The following is a 21,387-nucleotide window of genomic DNA, read 5'->3' as shown; positions in this document are numbered from 1 at the left end:
TCTCAGGGGGTGGGAGAGAGACTTTTGGCTTCATGCAATGAAAGCAGCAGAATTCTTTCTTTCTCTCCCCCAAATTCCGCCAGAAATGAGTCTTTGTGAGACTTATTGCATCGGTGCAGCCTATTGGAGCAGGATGCCTTGCCGGGTCCCAAAGACTCATTTCTGGCAGAGTTTGGGGGAGAGAAAGAAACTTTTGCTGCTTTCCTTGTATGCAGCCAAAAGCACAAGAAGAAAGAAGTGGAAAGAAGCAGCCCGGTAGCCAGGTCAGGCACATGGAGCAAGTGGGGAAAGTTCCCCCCCCCTTCTCCCTCTCCCCTCACTACCTCATTCACAATGCAAGCCTTGTATTCCTGCGGGCCATATGGGCAGTGCAGCCTTGTGTTCCCTTGCAGCCTGGATCAATTCCTTTGGGGGGTGCCATTTCTCTGCGGACCACCAAAATTTTCTCGCAGAGCACCAGTGGTCCCTGGCCCACTGGTTGGTGACCACTGGTCTGGATCATTGGTGATTTGTGATGCACAGAATAAGTAAGGTGACCAGGAAGTGGCTGACTCAATCATCTGCAAATTATCAATGGATTTTAAACAAATAACTAGCACACTTAAATTGTACTGGTAGTAACAAAGATTTGTTGAAATTAATAATTAATATTACCTCAAAGAGTGCCATATTTTTTCCTTCATAGAGTCTTCCTCTCTCCAAACTTGAATTATTGATGAATGGGCTACTTTCCCATGGGACCCCATCACCTATCAAGGGAAAACAAAGGCACTTAGAAGCAATTAAATCACACATTTTTAATGACAAATTCAAGAATAACATGTTTGTTCCCCATTCCTGCAGGTAAGATGTCTGGCGATGACGATCTGTAAATATAGACAGATATTTCACTTTATAAAAGAACAGGCCCAAAGGAGGATGCTGGGATAATTCTGCTTAGACAAACAACTGTCAGGCTATGGAGAACTATAGGGTCCATCAGCCACTGAATGAAATAATTAGAGGACTTGAGGCTGGGTTTTTCACAAAAAAGGTAGATTTTTATGTTGGGGCCTTAATTTGTTAAATTACAGAGTTACACAGATTTGATAGTGATATGCATGTTCTGGAAGTGATGCATTTTAAAATATTTTTTTTATTTCATTTTGTATTTTTGAACTAATCAACTCAGATATTTAAAGATACGGAGCAAGTTATAAGAAAGTACATGTAAAGCAAGTACAGTAAGCAATTATTAAAAGCTAACTCCATGTTCTATTATTTTTCACTCTTTTACCAGCTCAATTGCAGAATGCACAATTAATTCCTGCTTTTTTTCTATATTAGGAATCCTGAGATTCAGAGTATTTTATGTACCTTCCAATTGGTGGGATATTGGCTTTCAAAGCAGACTCTAAATTAGAGCTCTGGCCTTCCATGGAATAACCCAAGACTGCTTGTTAATATTTGGCTACACTGGAAGCATAATCTAAATCAGGGGTCCCCAACTCCTGGGGACGCAGCCCAATACCGGGCCATGGCCTGTTTGAAACTGGGCCGTGGGAGAAATAGGCAAGCACACTTGTGAAGCTCCAGTCACACAAGTGGCAGGCAAGGGATGAATGGAGCTTCACGCGCAAGCACAAGCACCCTCCATTTGTACACAAAATTCCATTCGTACGAGTGAAGGGCGCAGTGCCGCTCACACAAATGGAGCTGTGCTCTCACACATCTGCCACTCACACATCCCCTTCCCTGCAGCAGGCCAGGCCACCAAGCTGGAAAGGCTGAGGACCATTGATCTAAATACTGCATATGACACAGAGGCCACCATGGCTGGTAACTTAATTATACTTTCCATTTATGTAAAAACTCTCGTGCAAATCAGACTTTCAACCTGAATCGTTAAAAAAGAAAACAGAATAGAAGGAAGCAATTATCTACCTTTAATTTACAGCTATTGCAGAAAGAAAACCCTTGTGTATTTAGACATTAATTTAGGCTAATTGCGAAGCAACAAAAACACTTCAAATGTTTGCCTGTTCATGTCATGAGTCATTGCAATGAAGATTTAAAAGCATTATTAAGCTATATGTTTAGGATTTAAAAATAGGCAAGACAAATCCTGTATTTGTTTTGTTGCAGTGTACAGATTATTGAATAATATATACTCTTTTCAAAACAATGGTGTTCTCATCACTATCCCCCCCCCTTCCCCCCAAAAAACCCTGTACCAAGTACATTGCAACACATCCACCAATTAGCGGGGTGAATGTTAATTGGAACACCAAACTGGGTTTGTTCTCTAATAATTATTTTTCTCTCACCCAAAGCGGTTTACAAAACATGACACTGATGACTTTTGATAGAAAACAGTTCCTTTTTATACAGCTTTAACCTTTAGTACAGCATTTCATACCTTTTTTATTTGCTGTATTCAAGTCAACATTCTAGCCCTTAATATTTAATAGGCAGAAGGGTATGAGATGGATACCTTTCTTTCTTTGAACACCACTTTTATTATCTGAAAATTCAGCTTAAGTTCTGTCCTACCACTTCTCCCATTTTATCATTTCTCACTGTGTAGTATTTGGCATCTTTTTAATTTCCAAATGCTGTGGAACAAGAGAAGCAAGTTGCTCCAACAAATGTGTGACCAGCCTGAAATGTTTAATGTTTCCCTCAGGTTCCACTATCATGCTTATTTTTACTGAAGGGTCTCTGGTTCTATGGCAATGCTCGAGTCCTATGCCTGTCCATCTGAAAACGGAATCTTTGTGACATATACTTTCTCACTTACATTGTACTTAATATTATTGCTATGAATTTATCATCATTTTGAAGACTACTTCACCACAGATAGATGGTAAGAATATAGAGATGTGGTCTTGCAAAGGTGGCAAAATCTCCTTACAGATCCTTCTTCCCAAATGACTGGGGATCACAGTGCAATTCTGACACCCCCTTAAATTGCTTCTCCAACTTCTGTATCAAATCCAGAAAGTATTTTTACTACCCACTTTATATTTAAATTTTGGTACCATTTTAGCACCATGCATGAAAGCATTGCATACAATACTTTTTTGTGTTAATATTAGCTTCCTGAAAATGCTAAATATGATTGTGAATTGTGAAAACTGATGGGAAGAGCCAATTTGAATGAATTAGCAATGAACTGTTTAATTTTTTGTAACAGAAAAAAATGCAAGCTCCTTTCTTACAAATAAATGTTTCCAACTTCCTGATCTATTAACACCTGGACTAGGCATCATAAAATACAGTACCAACAGCACAGACACTATTGACCTCCAGTTCTAGCAAGCCTTATCCCCAAGAAGCCTATAAATCTTATTTCAGAAATCCTCAGCATTACAAGTCCTCAGAAAAGGAAATCCTCATTAGCCCATCTGTATTGGTGCTGCAAGATAAAGAACTTTTCTAAAGATAGCACTTACTACATACAGCATGTGCAAAAGTAAACTGTACTGGAAATTAGATTTCTATATTAAACTAAAAACCACTAACCAGCTTAGTAATCAAGAAATACTGCTTTTTATACCCAGCTCCCCATCACACTGATTAATAAAACAACAATACTGCACAAGCATTTGAGGGTGAAATTTAAATAAGGCCAATAACATTTGCTCTTAGTATAAAATTGTGAACATCCTTCAGGCTTTGTGCTAAAGTCGTAAAAGAAATTTGCACAAAGGAGCACAAAAGATCACAGAAGCTACATCAAAGGAATTCTAAATTAAATATTATTAGCTAAATAACATTTAGCCATGAAAGAAAAAAAGAAACAGAATGATAATGCAGTAGAGTGATCAGCAACTAACCTTAAAATGGGAAGCCACAAACACTGCTCATTTGAAAGCCAAATAAGGATATTCTTTGGGAAATGCAGGAGCCAATGTCTCTTAGAAATTCGCAAAAGTAATCAGGGATCAGAAATTACAATGTAATATACAGATAGCCCTCAACTTATGACCACGATTGAACCCAAAATTTCTGTTTCTAAGCGAGACAAGTGACTTTTGCCCCATTTTATGACCTTTCTTGCCACACTTAGGTGAATCACAGATGTTAAGTTAGCAACATTATTGTTAAGTGACCCACTGACTTTGCTTGCTATGAGACTACACTCGTCATAAATATGAGGTTGTCAAGTGTCTGAATTTTGATCAGGTGACCATGAAGATGCTGCAACAATCGTAAGAGCGAAAACCAATCATAAGTCACTTTTTTCAATGCCGTTGTAACTGAACAGTCTCTAAATGAACTGTTTTGTAACTCAAACTCTACCTATACATGTCACAAGTTTTACTGTTATATATAAATAATTGAATGCAAGACTGTGCTGAGACAGCAACTTGAATCTGGAAGAACAGAGAATGTGAGCCTGTTCCTGACAAAGGAAAAAAACATCCATATGAAGTAAGATATTAAACATATCAGCTCAACATTGCAACTTTTCCTCCATGCAATAAGATGTTCCAGTGCAATAAGTACAGAGGGAAAATCTGGTTGTTTAAACTTCAGAAAATAATCACAAATTATTGTGATCACAGTATTGGAACTATAATTATAAAGAAGAAAAAACACTATTGACAGAAGGGCACAAAGACTCCAGAAGGTTAAAGGGTTATGGCATAGCAGCTTTAAGCATGTCTGGATTTGCTCCATATCCGGATGGAAATTTACTGAAGTTGTTCTGAGTTTCACCATATTTAATTACAGAGGGATACTGAATTCAAATATTGAGACAAAGGTGAATAATGAGTAGGAAAATGGTCCATTCGTTAAGAGCATGAACAGAGGTAGCAAATACATCTGGCAAAGAGACGGAAAAGAACAGCAAGTTCCTTAACCAGAGTACTAGATAGTTTCAGAAATGCCTTGTGTACAGAGAAGAGCTGATTCATGAGATAGGAGATCTTAACAAAAAACAAAGGGTTGGCAAAACAATTACATTTAATTAGATAAATTAATGAGGGCCTTCAATACCTTTGAACAATATGTGGTGCTATAAATGATTCCCAACATAAATTGCACCATTTCATTAAGGGATGATAGACTTAAGAGATACATTATTAACAAACTTATTCAAGATGTCTCTCAACCACCTTGTTAAGTTTACACTTAAAGGCAGCCTCTATATACACCCAACGGTCCAATCTGGTGAATTTTCTTATAAGTCTGTAACTAACTTACCCACAAGGTTGATTTTCCTGGGAAAACAGGAGGCAGAGGTATTATGTACTGTACATTCACAGTGTGTGTGTAAAATCATCTGTCCCAAAACCAGATTGGGTATTGCACAAATTGCACAATCCTATCCTAGTCGGAATTGATAATGACATCTAATCACATATTTGCTTTTTTGTCATTCTAGTGATATACATTCTTTTTTTTCTCTTCCAACTAACTCTACAATTATTAAATATGTTGCAGCACTTTGGAGATACATGAAGAACAAAGCATATCTGAAATACATTAGAGAGGGAAAAGAGGAAACAGCTCAGTGTTGAAATAGAAATCTATTCACATAAAGTTCAATATAACTTATTAAACTCATAGGCAGATATCAGATCTATTTTCATCACAAAGCCCTTTTCCTTGACAACCCTAATAGGACAAATTGTTTCACAACAAATTAGCATTCCTCTCCCCCAAATTTAAGGAACTTTTGCATACTTTTGATTCTTTATCAAATCTATTTAGTACTCTATTTAACTGATTGATGTCATTTTTGAAGATTTTTTTTCTGGGAGCTTTAGATAATACCATACAAATATACAGTAATCCAGAACAAAAAGGACACAGACCTCCGATACAACATCTTCCAACAAAATGGATGCCTACCCAGCTTTATCAAAAAGTGCTTTACAAGTCACTACAGCACAACACAAGTTATAAAAAGATAAAAATACCAGTCAAAAACACATCAGAAACAACCAACGAAGTATTACAACCATAGCAGACAAACCAACTAAAGCTTTCCAAACCTCTTAAGTAAACCAAAAGACCCAGTAGCTCAAGAAAAAACAGAAATCTACAGCACACAGTGTAAGGACTGTAACAGCCCCCGTGTACATTCATGAACACCAATTTGAAGCCAGAAGACACAATATAAACTCCCTAATCTCTCAACATATGGATAGACTCAATATCAGTTATACCTAAAAAGGTAAAGGTTCCCCCGCACATGCGTGCTAGTCGTTTCCATCTCTAGAGGGCGGTGCTCATCTCTGTTTCTAAGCCAAAGAGCCAGCACCGTCCAAAGATGTCTCTGTGGCCATGTGGCTGGCATGACTAAATGCCAAAGGTTCATGGAGCGCTGTTACCTTCCCACCAAAGTGGTCCCTATTTTTCTACTTGCATTTTTTTACATGCTTTCGAACTGCTAGGTTGGTAGAAGCTGGGACAAGCTTCTACCAACTAATCACACTACTAACCAGAGCATACAAAACATTTGCTAGACCAATACTCGAATACAGTTCATCAGTCTGGAACCCACATTACGTATCTGATATTAGCACAATTGAGAAAGTCCAGAAATATTTCACAAGAAGAGTTCTTCACTCCTCTACTCATTGTAGAATACCTTATGCCACCAGACTTGAAATTCTAGAACTAGAAAATCTTGAATTACGCCGTCTTCAGTCTGATTTAAGCATGGTATATAAAATCATACATTGCAATGTCCTACCTGTCAATGAATACTTCAGCTTCAACCATAACAACACAAGAGCACACAATAGATACAAACTCAAAGTTAACCGCACCAAACTTGATTGCAGGAAATACGACTTCAGCAATAGAGGGGTCAATGTCTGGAATACTCTACCCGACTCTGTAGTTTCTTCCCCAAACCCCAAAAACTTTAACCTTAGACTGTCTACTATTGACCTCACCCCTTTCCTAAGAGGTCTGTAGGGGCGTGCATAAGCGCACCAACGTGCCTACCGTCCCTATCCTATCGTTTCTCTTATTCTTCTTTTATTTTTCTTATATGTACCCATTTCATGTATTCACAACTATGTATACACTTATACTTATTATCTTGTAAACAATTGGCAAATCAAATAAATAAATAAATAAATAAATAAATAAATAAAGTAACGGGAGCTCACTCTGTTATACAGCGCTAGGGATTCGAACCACTGAACTGCCGACCTTCTGATCGACAAGCCACTGAGCCACCGCGTCTTTATACCTAGACCAAGCTAAATCCAAAAAATTCTAGAGAATTCCTGGAAGCTTGGAATTCAGACAAATCAGTCATCAACAGGCACATAGAAATAAATTATATTTTCACAGCATTCAAAACAGACAATACAAAAGCTAAGAAAAGAACAAGAAGACCAAAACACATCCTCTCCAGCAGCCAATATTCAGAAAAGGAAGGAAAAGGAAGGGTTGACATCAACCAATCAAGCAGAAAATAATGCCCTAATCAAGAAACTACCAAGAAGAAAATCACACCTATACCTAAACTGCCAGGGCAAGCTATTGTGTACTGTGCAACCAGGAAGCAACCCAGCCCCCCCATGAACTAACACTGATGTTACCGAGTTGGATAATGAAACATCTGCAAGCAAACAACTGAGCACAAAAAACACCAAGAACACCATAGTTCAAACTTGAGCTTTATACAGTATATTCTCTTCTACTGGAGTATTACATTTGATTCCCCACAATTGGAAGCACTATGTTAACATCAGAAGAAAGGGCAAAAATTTCCAGCTTTGCAGTGTGATTTTTAAAAGAACAAAATTTTATTTAATGCACTTGCTTCTCTCACATCAATAATCTGAGATTATCTTCTTGTTCCAGCATATGCATCACATAGCAAACTATATGAAAAGGAAAGGATCAATTTTCCTTATATTCAAGTAATTTTCTATACTAACAAGGGACTATCTGTGAATCATATGAACAGTAAGCTAGATATAATTTATTTTCAGTATTCTGAAGGGGCTATGGTAGATGATATCTAGTTTGGTTGATTTATACATTTTATAATTTTATTTGCCTTAGCCCCACTTTGGATGTAGGGTTACTTCAAATGCTCATTATGCATTTAACTGTTGCAAAATGTAAAATGTCTGGAAAATGAAGCAGGTATAAATTTGATAAACAAAAAAATTACAATATGATTGATTTAATGGAAAAACTTCAGATACTTTAATCTAACTAAATATATAAAGAATCAAAAGAAAAAAATCGGAACAGCTAAGTCAGAAAGCATAAAAATATTCACACACACACACACACACACAAATGAGACAAATTTAAAACTGTTTCAGGTATGGATTTGGGATTCCAAAAATTTCCATTGTCCATTTGCCATATCTGGAAGTAAAGTATGCTGAGGAATGTTTTTTTAATCATTTTTATTGATGATGATCTTTTCTTTAAAAAGAGAAAGTGAAAAAGAAAAAAATTATGCAAAGATATAATTTCAGTAAGTGGACGAAGAAGTTACAAACATTGTACATTTAGTGCTCAGCATTAAAATAAACACATACACAGAATACATTGTTTTTAATAATAAGAAAATTGATTTTAAAGATTTTTTTAGAATCTCTGAGCTGAGTGTCAAAATTTCTACCATTTTGTTACTTCAACATATCAATTTAAAAAGGGGGGGGGGGGAATACTACTATATTCTATAGATAATTATTTAGTTTATAAGTTCTCCTTTGCTGTAATTCAGCTAATATACCATATGTTTTAAATTTTTAAATGATTACGTAGTTCTGTTTACAGGGCTGAGGAAGCGCTGACTGGCCTAGGTGACAGATCCCTTCTTCAATACCTCCAGATGACTAAAAGCCACGACAATGTGAGTCTTCAGGGTCACCTGGGGTGGAATGAAGATGCCCCTAAATGCTGGCGCTTATTGGTTGACTTGTTTACCTGTTTAAATTTTGGTCTTATTTGTAATGTCTTGTTAGTTGTATTTTTATTACTGGCAGTGACCCACTTTTTGTACAATTCTTAGATAATTAATGAAACAAAACATGAAAATACTGCATTTATAAAGTACTAAAAGATACTAAAGAAATGTTAAGAGACAATAAACAATTAGCAAATTACCACTACCTCAAATGCAAAAATAGAAAAAGACTAAATATTGTTACTTAGCAACAATAAACCAAAATAAAAAGAATTACACACAGAATTAAAATCAGACCCTGAAGGTTCCATGAGATACTAAACAAAAGAAATAATAGTTCTAAGTTGCCTACAGTTTTCAGCAATGGCACAGAAAATTAAATGAATAAAATGAAGAAACTCCAGAAATTTAAACTTCATCCCCCAAATAACACAATTGAATCATCTTCCTTTAAGTCATACTCTTCCCTTTCCACAACATCTACTCAACTCACTTGGCTGAAATTTACCTGAAATGTTCTCTAAGTCGGGCAATAATACTGACATTTCATCACACATTATGTTCTCAAATTAATATTGGTCAAAGTCTTAAACAATGGCTGTTATTATTAAACTTGAATTAATGTAGCTCAAAAAACACTACATATATAGTATTTCCAAGCATCCTGGTGGTGCACTTCAACTATTCCTAACAATCTATTGTTCAAATGAAAATCAAAAATCAGCTGGGGCTTTCCCAGCAGACAAGAATTCCATGGCCCTGGAAGAGAACTTGGCGGCATTGAGGGTGGCGTCCGCCGAGAACTCTGCTGCTGCAATGATCTTATTGAGGTCTTGATGTGACCTACAGTCTGATGGAGGTATGCGGCCTTGAAGTTGGAGTAGCCAGCAGATGGAAGACCTTGTAAAAAATGATGGCCCAAGCTGAGGCTTGATGGTTACGCTTCAGTGCTTGTTCAGAGCATTTGTCCTCTGCCTTTAGTACGTCCTCAGGCTCAGTTGGAGTGCTTGAGGAGAAGGAGGCCATAACTGGGGCGTCTACTGGGGGAACTGCCAGAGCCGCAGCTAAGGAAGGACCCACGTTGTAGAACCACCTATCTTGGGACGATGGGCGGGGGCCTGCAGTGGGGAAGGCAAATTGTTCCTTGACTAAGTCAAGAAAGATGATGGGGGAAGGAAGGACCTCCGAATGAACAATGGGTTTGGAGAAGAGGGAATCCCCATGCCCTGATTGTACCACTTGAGGCTCAGGGGAAATTTCCTCTGCTGACAACTGGGCTGTTACAAGTGCCTTGTGTAGGAGAGGTTTGAATAAAGCGGGTTTGAATACAGAAGCCGAAGGAGGCTGATCAGGCCTCAGATCTTCCTCTTCCTCCAAGAGGTTGGGGTCCCAGATTTCTCCCTCTTTCAGATCAGAATCAGGGGAGGGGCTGCGCTCAGATGATTCCTCATACTGTCCCTGAGTGAGGTTCACTCCTTCCGCATAGGTAAGATGGGCCCTTTGTTCTACATGGCGAGGTAGTCCCCTTTGGGGAATCTGAGCTAGAGGAAAAGCTAGGAAGGAAGGCTGAGGTCTGTCTGAAGGCCTGAAGATGTGTTGAAGCCCTTCTGCCAGACCCTGTCTGATGGCTAAGGAGACTACTTCGTTGATGTCAGAAGATCTGCCACTCGATGGAGGACCCGGGGGACGAAGACCTGCTGCTGTTGGAGTAAAAGTGGCCTCTGGTCTTGATCGAGAGCTGCTTTGGGCCACGGATGGGATAGATGAAGAAGAAAGATCCCAAGGAGTCTGGGCGAAGTTGGGACCTGACCTGCTCAAGTCTTGAGGTCCTGGTTGGATTTCAGGTAGCTCTGGGGACCAGGATTGGAGGTGGCTAAGAGGAGCTGAGGTATCTTCCCTCTCCCGAGAAGTAGCTGGCTGAACAACTAGAGGATTGGCTGGTTGGGAAGCCTGTTGTAGTTGACCCCTCATTTGTTCAATAGTTTTGTTGAACTGCCTTTCTAAGGCTGCATGCCTTTGTTTCTCTGCCTTTAATTCAGCCTGGGATGTTTTCTTAGGGCCCAAAAGCTTTGGCCCTAATCTTGGCTGCCACCTCCCTTTGAAAAGACTGGGAGCGTTGCCTCCTTCTCTTTCTTTTGCCAGCTTGGGGGCCTTGAGAGATCAGGCCTGAAGGCTCTGTGTGGACCTTGTCTTGATCCATAGTATGCATAAGCAGACACAAAGGTGCTGGAAGAGATCCTCATTATGTGTTAACTATGCAGTAGCCTGAATAGGAGCTTATGAAGGTAGAAGCTGGCCTTTGGGGGATGATGCCACCTAAAATGGCTGCTCGCTACTTTCTTTAGAAGAAGTAGCTTTCAAAATGGCTGCTCACCATGTGCAGTTGAAGAAGCCTCCAAATTGGCCGTTCGCAAGAGCTACGGGCTTTGCAGGGTTAATCACTTTGGCTGTAAACAGCCCTGCAATAAAGTGAAAACTGTGGTTTTAACGATCAGCTGAGAGGTGCTGTTATCGCTGATGCAATCTGTACGATTGTGGTGGCCGAAATCGCTGAGGGAAGACTGTGGGGATCAAGGGTTGCTCCCTTGGATGAAGAAACGTCGAATCCTCGGCATTGCAGGAGAGTGGAGCCCCACTCTCCTGAAGGCACAGCTGCACCGGTTCCCCGGGAGCTATGCCAATGATGAAGATAGCTTTTGCTTTTGCTAACTAAACTGCTTTCAGAGACACCAGCTTATGGTCATCGAAAGAAACTGAGTTAAAGCTGGGGGTTTCTCCCACAGGCTGCTACTTTTATACTAGACGGACTCAGCTTAATGATGTCATCAGGAGGAGTCATACCCATCCTGGGCTCTCGCAGCAGCATGGAGGAGAATGTAAAGTTACAGCAACATATACTTGCAAGCCTGAATATACTTCTTTTCTCCTTCCTTTTATCTTTGTGATAACTAGATAGGGTCAACATTTTCCTAAATTACGTTTCTGCCTCAGACTCAAATTTCTTTTACATGACTACAGTTATGTTTTCTGGCTGAATTGAGTTCTACCCAACATTTTGAGATATGCCGAGCTAACTCCTCAGGGAAAGCTCGGATCTGAAAATGAAGTGAATTTTCAATGTTTTCCATCCTGGGGGACATGAAAATGATGCTTTGATTCTATAGATAAGAGAACCCACATTTTGGATGAGGCAGAAATCCACATATAATATTATAAAATAAGAATAGTTTCCAATTAGAAATACATTTTAATCAGATTTACTTTTTACATAGTTATTCTTGGCACCAAAGCACACTTTGAGAGATTCTTTCTAGTAGAAAGCATATAAAAGTATTGTAGATATTAGCACAGACAGTGCAAGACCAGCTAATTTGAAAGGAATATATATGCCTTGGTAAAAGTAAACATCATTATCTTGAACAGTGATATTTCCTGAAGTATAAAATTTAACAGATTGGTTGTTCCCCAGGTCTGACAAGGAAAAACAACATTAGCAGCTCCTTATGTGATCTTGGAAAGTGGGTGCATATAACAGACTTAATTCAATAAAATCTTACCAATTAGAACTAATTCTTTAGCAGTAGAGAGTGCTAAAGTGAAAGATTGGATATGGTTCCAGATGCAATAGGTTTAATTTATTTTTCATAATTTGATTTGTATAATTATGACATGTGTTTGCCAGTCTGGTGTAGTGGTTAAAGCATCAGACTAAAAACTGGAAGACTGAGTTTTACTCACACCTTCAGCATGAAGCCAACTCAGTGATCTTGGGCCAATCACACCCTCTCAGCCCTAGGAAGGAGGCAATGGCAAATATAAATATATAGGTTGTACATGAGGACAATTAAATGTGGCATTCCCGTTTTCTAAGTACAATCCATATCCTGACAGCACTGGACAATCAAAGGACTTTCTGTAATCAAAGAAGCACACACTGATTTTTTGAATTTCTCAATTATCCAGCATAGTGCCTTCTGTTCCTCAGCATCTTCTAAAGCCAGCTTCAATATCTAATATCTCCCTTTCCGCACAGGTTTCTAATATGCATCCTCGATTATCTTAAGCATTATTTTGCTAGGAAGTGAAAGTAAGAATATATTACAGCTTGCACACTCACTAATATCTTCTTTCTTTGGGATGTGTATATAGATAGACCTGTTAGGCACTATGGTTTTAATACATTTAGATGACATAAGCTTTTGATGTTATAAGCGCTCACTAGCTTGAAAGCCTCCTCTTAAAAAGATGGAAAACAACTAAGACGAATGTGTGCAAAATTCACAGTATTTAAAACTTCATGAAAGCTTACCCAACTGTGCAATATATATGATGTTTTATAAATCTTATTAATACTATGGCATTTACAAACATTGAATTAGAATAAATAATGAAAGACACATCTCTGGTCTCAATAGTATATTGATCTTTAAAATCCTCTGAATCTGTGTATGTATTTGAATCCAAAGTTTTCTAGTTTTACATGTCCACCAAACATGATAAAATGTCCCTTCTTGTGTTCACATTTATAACATAAATCTGAAGTGTTTTTATATATTCTAGACAATTTCTCTGATAAAATATATCAATAATTCATCATTTATAAAAAAAATCTTTTTAACATTATAACATAGTACAAATATTAATTTTTTCGACCATATTTTTCCCATTGTTCTTTCTACATGTTACAACCAAAATTTTAAGTTTTATACATTCTTTCACTTGCTCTTGCTTCAAACTTTATTAAAAGTTTATACATTTCAGCAATTACTTATTCACTACACAATTCAGTTTCAAACTCGGTCTCACAACGTCCAAAACCATGAACTCTTTTGTTACTTTAAATCTTTCTAATAACAGTAAATAAAAAAAAACAATTGATCAATATTGGCACCAGAACTTCTCTTAATTTTCTTTTCATTCTCTTGACAAACCCTAGTATATCACAGTAATTCGGACATTTAGGTTCCCTATTATTTCTTTTCTTCTTGCACTGAGACTTAAATTTCTTCTTTCATTTCCTTTTTACCTTTACAATTTTTTTATCCACCCTTTTCTCAAAAGTTATCAATTAGTATCAATTGATTTAGTCAATTTGAGATCAAGTGATTCAGCTAACTTACTAACCAGTTCCTCAGACATTTTCTGAAAAAAAATTGTGTAATTCGTCTCTGCAGTTTGCTCCAGCAATCCTTTTTTCCCCTCTACTATTTTTGCTGCTTTCTGGTAGTTAACATTATGATATAATAATCCAAAAATGAAAGTGTCTCAAACAAGGAAAAGAGAAAAGCAAGCTTCCCCTTTTTTACAGTCAGCAAAACTGTCAGCATCTCCATCTTACAATCAGAGTTATAGTCAGCATCACAATCTGGCTCATATTACCATTATGTTTTGTTTTGTAAAATCGATCATCTGTACTCTTTAATAATAAACTAAAAATATTCCCACAAAGGTCCTGTTCATTTGTGTATCTTAATTCCAATATGTTCAAAAGTACCTGCATCAAAAAAAAAAAAAATTTCAAAATAATTATCCCCTTTATCTGTTTTAAATTTTCTTATATCTACTCCTTGTTAAGCTTTTTGCCAAAATTGTTTTAAGTTTTTAAAATGTTTTTCTTTTATAATCCAGAAAGAATGTTGGCTCACCAAGTGAAATTTTCTTATCCTGCTGCTCTCTCTTTAGGTGTAAATTAGTTATATCCAAACGTGTTTATGAAATGAGGCTTGTATGGCCCTTATGTCCATATATAGGCTGCATTACAGCTGTGAACTTGATAGAAATCCCTTGACTCCCAGCTGCTGAACTCATGAGCTGACCACAAAAAATTCAGTTCCTGCAGTCTAGTCATAAGTAGCAGATATCCAGAGTAATAATCTCTTCTTTTCTGGAGAGACTGTTTCAGCCAGAATTCATTGTGAAACCACAGATCTCTGCTGCAATACTGTCATCATTCCTTCAGGGATGTCTAGTTCACCATGAATTCTCACTGGAAGTTTATTTATAAGTTCCCCCCTTGATGCAATTTTTGTATTCTTATAATTTCTACTTGAACAAGAAGTGAACAATAATTGGATCTAGTATTAGCATTAGACATATGTTGCATACCCTAAACTACCAAAATGTCCTTTCTTATACTAAATAAATGCATAAGAAAACAATAATGACAATCAAATTAAGAAATCTATCAACCCTATCTTAATAGTTCTGTGATATTAACTTCCTTGCAAACTTTGGAAAGACAGATATTGAAGCTGAAACTCAAATACTTTGGTTACCAAATGAGAAGCGAAGACTCACCGAGAAAGACCAATATTGAGAAAGATTCAAGGCAAATGAAAAAGGGGAAGGCAGAGATGGTTAGATAATGTCATTGATGTGATAAATGTGAATTTGGGCAAACTCTGAGAAAAGCAGTGGAGGAAGGAAGCCTGGCATGCTTTGGTCCATGGGGTCGCAAAGAGTTGGACATAACTTAGGAACCAAACAACAACAAATAGAGTTTGCTGTTGACGTATTTCACTATTCAAGATATAAGGACTGTGACTACATTCCTAATTTGGCTGAAGGAAACATTCCTGGGGGGATAATCCCCAATACTCTTTTCTCTGTAGAAAATATTCATTTTGATAATGTTATTAGCTATTGTATTATTAGCTATGAAAAAGAATAGTAGATACCATATAATCAACATTTTTTCCTCATTTTCATAGCCAAGTATTTCACAGCCAGTCACTCTCTCTCAGCCCAACCCACCTCACAAGGTGGTGGTTGTTGTGGGGAAAATAGGAGGAAGATAAGTTTGCTGCTTTGAGTTATTTGTAAAAATGATAAAGATGGGAAATAAATAAATAGCAGGGGAAATACCTGGGGAAATGGCATAAGATCCCTCCCCCTACCTGCCCGATTCAAATACCTGGCCAAATATGTTTTTGCCAAAATCAAAACGGTATTGGGAAATTTCATTTAAAATCTTTCACATCAACTTATCAGGGAAGCCACCATATGACTTTTGTATTGTCTCGAGTAAAACTTCCCATGTCTAAAATGAGAATAATAACTGACCTACCATATTTTTATAAAAATGATTGAATTCATCATCGAATATTCTACCTAGTTTCTGGAATTACTTTGTGAACAAAACTATGAAGATCAATTTTTAATTGGTAGCTCTTGTCTGTCCTGTTTCAAATATCAATTATCTTTTCTCATTAAACACAATTTCTCCTGTAGTTACTGATTGGAGTATGACGCCTTTATATCTTTTAAGTTTATCCATTTAACTCTTATTTAGGCTTCAATATATACCCTAAAGTTATAACATTCAATATAATACATAACTTCCATTCAGATTCTGCTTTGCACATTCTTAAAAAACACACTATATTCTTAAAAAAAGAAAAAATTATAAATGTATATAATTAAAACACATTCCATTCCAATTCAATTCTATCATTAATATTAATATTCATTAAAATCTTAACTTCTTTAACATTACTTTTCAATTAAATATCATACTTCTATGGGAACAATTATAAGCTTTCCATAATTAATTCCCCCCCTCTTCACTTACATTTTATAAAACATTAACTAATTAAAATGTTCCCGTTCCTTCCTAATTCAATTTTCTCATTTATTTTATTTCACTTATTTTATTAACAAACATTTCACTAAATTACACTAACTATTTTATCCCTCATTTTAATCATAGTTTCCAATTTTCTAAAGCTATTTCTATTACTAATATAACAATACAATCTTATGTACCTTTACAGAATCCCTTTTTCAGTTAGATTTTCACCCATTATCTCTAAATAGGTCCTGTTTCTCTATATCTTGTTCCGATCCTTTGAAACTTCTTTTCCTTTCCTTCTTCCCTCTCTTCTTCTCTCTCCCCTTTTTACCCCCTTGTCTCTCTACCTCTATTTCTCTCTTCTGTATTCCCCTTTTCTGTTGCTTTCCAGTATTATACTTATTTTTTGAATTATTTTTCTTTTCTTTGGTTGTTTTTTTAAGTCTTAAATTCTCCATTCTCTTTCCCCTCTTTCCTTTTTCTTCCCCACATAAAATTACTTGTTCATTAAAGATGGCTTCTTCTTTGTCCCAGTCTTCTTGTTTTGCAGACGTTTCTTGTTGTTTCTCATAGTTCCAAATCTCCATTTCTAAAAATTGAAAAACGAAGCCAAAAGAACCCTTCCCTTCTTGTGCATCTTCTTTGCACTTTTTAAGTTCCATTTTCAATTCATCCAGAAGTAGTGCCATTGTATAAATTTTTAAACAATCACCCGATTAATTTTAGTCATTCAAATGTAATAACCAAGAATCCAAAGATCACCAGATAATCCAAATACACGCATGCTGTTTCTTTTTGCTCTTTTTTTTCCACTTTCTCTTCCTGGGGTTACTGTTTAGTTACAAAGTTTCAGTTATAATGTATCTTTTAGAAGTCTTATTGAAGTTTTACTGTAGATTCTTTTTAATTCCAGGCAGTCTCCTCCCTCTTCCAGATCCTGCCCTTATTCTTTTTCTCTCCCTTCCTGCTTATGAAAAATTTTTTTAAGTGTCCAGAAATCTTTATTATCCCTTTGACATTTTGTTTTATTTTCAGCTTAATTGCCTATTAATGTCAAAGCGGATTTTTCCGATTTCTTATTTAAGTCTCTTAGTTGTCAGTATAGGGAAGGGGAGAGAAGAAAAAAAAAACCAAACCTTTCCCTTTTCACTTTCCTTCGCTACTTCCGACTCTTCTTTGGGAGCAATGTTATTTTTTTGTAAGTTTAAATTCCAGGGTACTTTAGTTGTTGCTTTTACAATTTAACCCGGTCAGCCAAAACTGTCACTTCTTCTCTTCCTCCTGCACATTTTTTTCCAGTCGAGTTCTTGTTTGTGGTGGCCATTTCTGACCACCGCTGCAACCGCCTTCGGGAAAGGGAGTAATGGCCAGCTGAGGAGGAGAGATGCGGCTCTCCTCAACCCTACTGGCAGTCTCCCCCCTCTTCACCACCTCTACGGGGTGGCTTAGCCCCGAAACCAGCCGGCTTGGGGCGCTCCAGCGGCAAGCCCAGACCAAAACCGCGCACGATCACGGATTTCTGTCTGTCTCCAAAGAGACTTCAAACCAGAAGCCTTTAATTGGCAGCTCTTGCTCAGCTTGTAATCTTTATGCTATTGTTTTTACTCAAGCAAACCATTTCCCAGTTGTTTCCTCAGTGTAACACCAATAGTTTATATCTGTCTTTCTCACTTGTGCTGTTTCTACAAATGTAGCTGTTATTACATGAATGATAGTTATGCCAGCTATCCTACTAGATTCACTCTAAGAACAATACCACAGATTAGTTGTTAGCTTGCCTGTCCTGACAGTTGCTATTCAAACAGTTCTGAATATCTTACATTCTTCAGAGAACAATCACACCTCCCATAATCAACTACAGTGGTGCACTTCTTATTTGGCATAACCAGCATAAACAGAGCAAGGATCAGACATATTTTATTAACGAAACAATTTTACTTTACTTGTTCCAAAAATGATTTTTTTTCATTGAACTTTTCTGATATTCCATAAAATATTACATTGTGCAGCACTGAATATAACTAGGAGATCTTATTGAAGCAGCAGCTTTGCTGTGGATATGAAGAGTGGCCTCAAATTCCTTTCTCATCCTAATCCATTATTGGCAAATAAATGGGCAGTGATCATGTGTCTCAAAAGATAGTAGAAAAAATATAATTAACAAACACTTTGAAACTTTTATGGATTAAAAGCACTTTTTTCAAAGTGTTTGTCAATTTTATTTTTATAATAATAATAAACAGATTTATTTCTCCTTATTTCTGATCATACACTATTCAACACCAATGCATCCACTGAAATCTAATTAACTCGAATACTTTATAGTGTGATGTATATTGATAACACACTTCACTATACTTTAGAAACCAATAATTTTATTTTTTTCCTGCTCATTAACTCCAGAATACATCAGGCCAAAGGTTCTCAAAACTTTCTTGGTTGAAGGCATCCTTAGATGCTTCAGTAATTTTTTTCAAGGAGCATTAGGCCGAAAGTGTGAACTACCTTAAGCAGTTTGTGTGGTATCTGATAGATGTGGAGTGTTTCCCTTGACATTTTAAAATATTTTGTGCCACCCCCTGTGAGTTTGGTGGAACACCCCAAGGTATCATGACATATAGGGTGAAGCTCTAAAACAACAAACACCCTGCTTTTTATAAGCAGAACTTCAAAATTCACTACTAACCTAATAAAAAAATCATATAAAAATAATTCCAACATATAATTGTTACGATGAAAATATTCTGGAGAATCAACTAAAGATTCAATACACACTGAAATAATATGCACATAAATACTTTCTTTAGACTTCTGTTTTTAATGGGCAGGAATGTATTTTAATAATTCATCATACATTTGAAATGAAAAGTATTTATTTTTCAAATGTGAAGCAATACTAAAAAAGAGTACTTTTAATTTCAATTAACATTACGTTAATGCTAGGTTTCTATGCTAACCAGAAGCTGCTAGTTAAACCAATCCAGATTTTCCAGGGTGTTAGATAATTATTCAAAAATAAAACCAAAGAATCATACAGACTAATCACATACTCTACTATCAAGTTACATGTTGCGCTTCCCTTGAGATATCTTACCACAGCACAATAGAACTATAGGCTTAATACTGAAATTTAGCCTAACATCATGGAACAGTTAAGAATTATATCATCAAAAACATGAATAAAATGTAAGATTGCAAACTTTAAGGAATTTTCTTGGGTTTCAGGAGATGAAAAATCTGTACTTGAGTTATTAACTAAATATGAACATCTCTAATTAGAAAATAGAATTTTATGAAACAACAATAACAGAACTTTTGCAACCTGATCCAGTACTTCCCAGACACATGGTATTTTGTATGCTTACGGAGCCCTCCAACAAAACATCTAAAGAAGAAGGTTGTCAGTCAGAAAGGAAAGCAGCACATTCAAAAAGAAAAAAGAAACTGGAATTGATTTTAACAACATTTTGCTTTTCTCCATTTGAACTAATTTTTTATTACCAGTGATCAAAGCAATCAAATATAATTCAACTATGACTCTCCTAAGCACAGTGCCTTGCTTCCATTTATGAAATCCAAAGATATCTATTTTACTTAATCCAAAACATTATAAATGCACATTTAATTATCAGTAAATATGGGCTTGTTTACCGACAGTATAAAAATTCTGAAAAAAGCACATTATGCCTTGAGTAACCGAGGACTATGACATTATGTATTTTAGGAACATGCTTTCACAATATGTTGCCATGAAATTCCAACTCAATATAACAAATTAAACTTGATAAAGAAAATGCACCTTCTGAATAAGTGTATATGATTTCAGCAAACTTTTCACTAAAAAAGGAGCAAGTAGATTAGAAAAGACTTTACTTTTTTTCTTTCTCTCTCTTTCTCTTCCTCGCTCTCTTTCTCTATCTCCCCCTCCTTCCCTCTCTTCTCTCTCTCTTAAAAAGCAAGACTCACCTGAATTTGGGGCACCTCCTTCTTCATAATCTTTTACATTCATAACCAGAAAGGTAACACTCCAAAGGTTAAAAAGCAAAAGAGCAGAAAGCTGACAGTTGCACTCTCGTTTTGTACCAGACCTCAAATCCTGCCTCTCAATAGTGCTGGATTAATTCTGAAGCAAGTTATCAGAGCTTCATGCAGTTTAAAGTATGCATGTGACCCAAAGCCAAGCTGCAGTGCAGTGTCAATTCTCTCCAACAGATTAAATTGAGAGGATGCTCATCAGTGATAAAGCCAAAAACATAACAGTAAGGATAAAGCCTACATCTCTATCATCAAATGCTACCAGTTACACATAGGATGAACAAGATGTCTCATTAAATAAACTATGCTCATTAGGCAAGCAATTCTTGTGCATATAAAGGCAGGAAATGTCAGATTATATAGACAGTGGGCAATTCATCTACCAGTAGCTTACACACTAAATTTTACTCCTAAATCCTCAAGCGTAATTGCATTATTTTTAATTTGAACTGCTGCAACAGTAACAGAGGAATTATAAAATATACTTTATACTTTATAAAATATTTACAGGTTGAGGTGAGATATTCTTAACAGAGAGTATTTTATTTTATTTATTTTTTATTTTATTTGGTTTGTCAATTGCTTCCAAGATAATAGGTATAAGTAAAAACATAGTTATGAATACATGGATACATATAAGAAAAATAACAGAAACAATAGGACAGGGACAGTAGGCACGTTGGTGCGCTTATACACGCTCCCTACAGACCTCTTAGGAAAGGGGTGAGGTCAATAGTAGAAAGTCTAAGGTTAAAGTTTTTGGGATTTGGGGAAGAAACCACAGAGTCAGGTAGAGTATTCCAGCCACTGACTACTCTGTTGTTGAAGTCTATTTCCTGCAATCAAGTTTGGTGCGATTAACCTTGAGTTTGTATCTATTGTTTGCTCTTGTATTGTT

At 36.5% G+C, this 21,387-nt stretch overlaps 1 protein-coding gene across 6 annotated transcripts in view; it reads right to left on the bottom strand.

The window, feature by feature from the left end:
- Positions 1-21,387, bottom strand: part of SLC12A7 (solute carrier family 12 member 7) — a 117,312-nt gene that overhangs the window by 63,166 nt on the left and 32,759 nt on the right. For 5 of the 6 annotated variants that reach the window (XM_026672500.2, XM_087961123.1, XM_026672499.2 and 2 more), the window contains exon 2: positions 655-749. In XM_026672500.2, coding sequence (XP_026528285.1) covers positions 655-749 — 95 coding nt within the window. Of the gene's footprint in view, positions 1-654; positions 750-20,420; positions 20,598-21,387 lie in introns of those variants that run through there. The other variant, XM_087961126.1, reaches the window with a different exon arrangement.

This window comes from Notechis scutatus, chromosome 3 (assembly GCF_049901735.1).
Source record: "Notechis scutatus isolate UNSWTSFEM ecotype Mainland chromosome 3, rNotScu1.2, whole genome shotgun sequence".
Lineage (NCBI taxonomy): Eukaryota > Metazoa > Chordata > Lepidosauria > Squamata > Elapidae > Notechis > Notechis scutatus.
The sequence above is the reverse complement of the archived record's forward strand: the minus strand, read 5'-3'. Positions and strand labels throughout refer to the sequence as shown.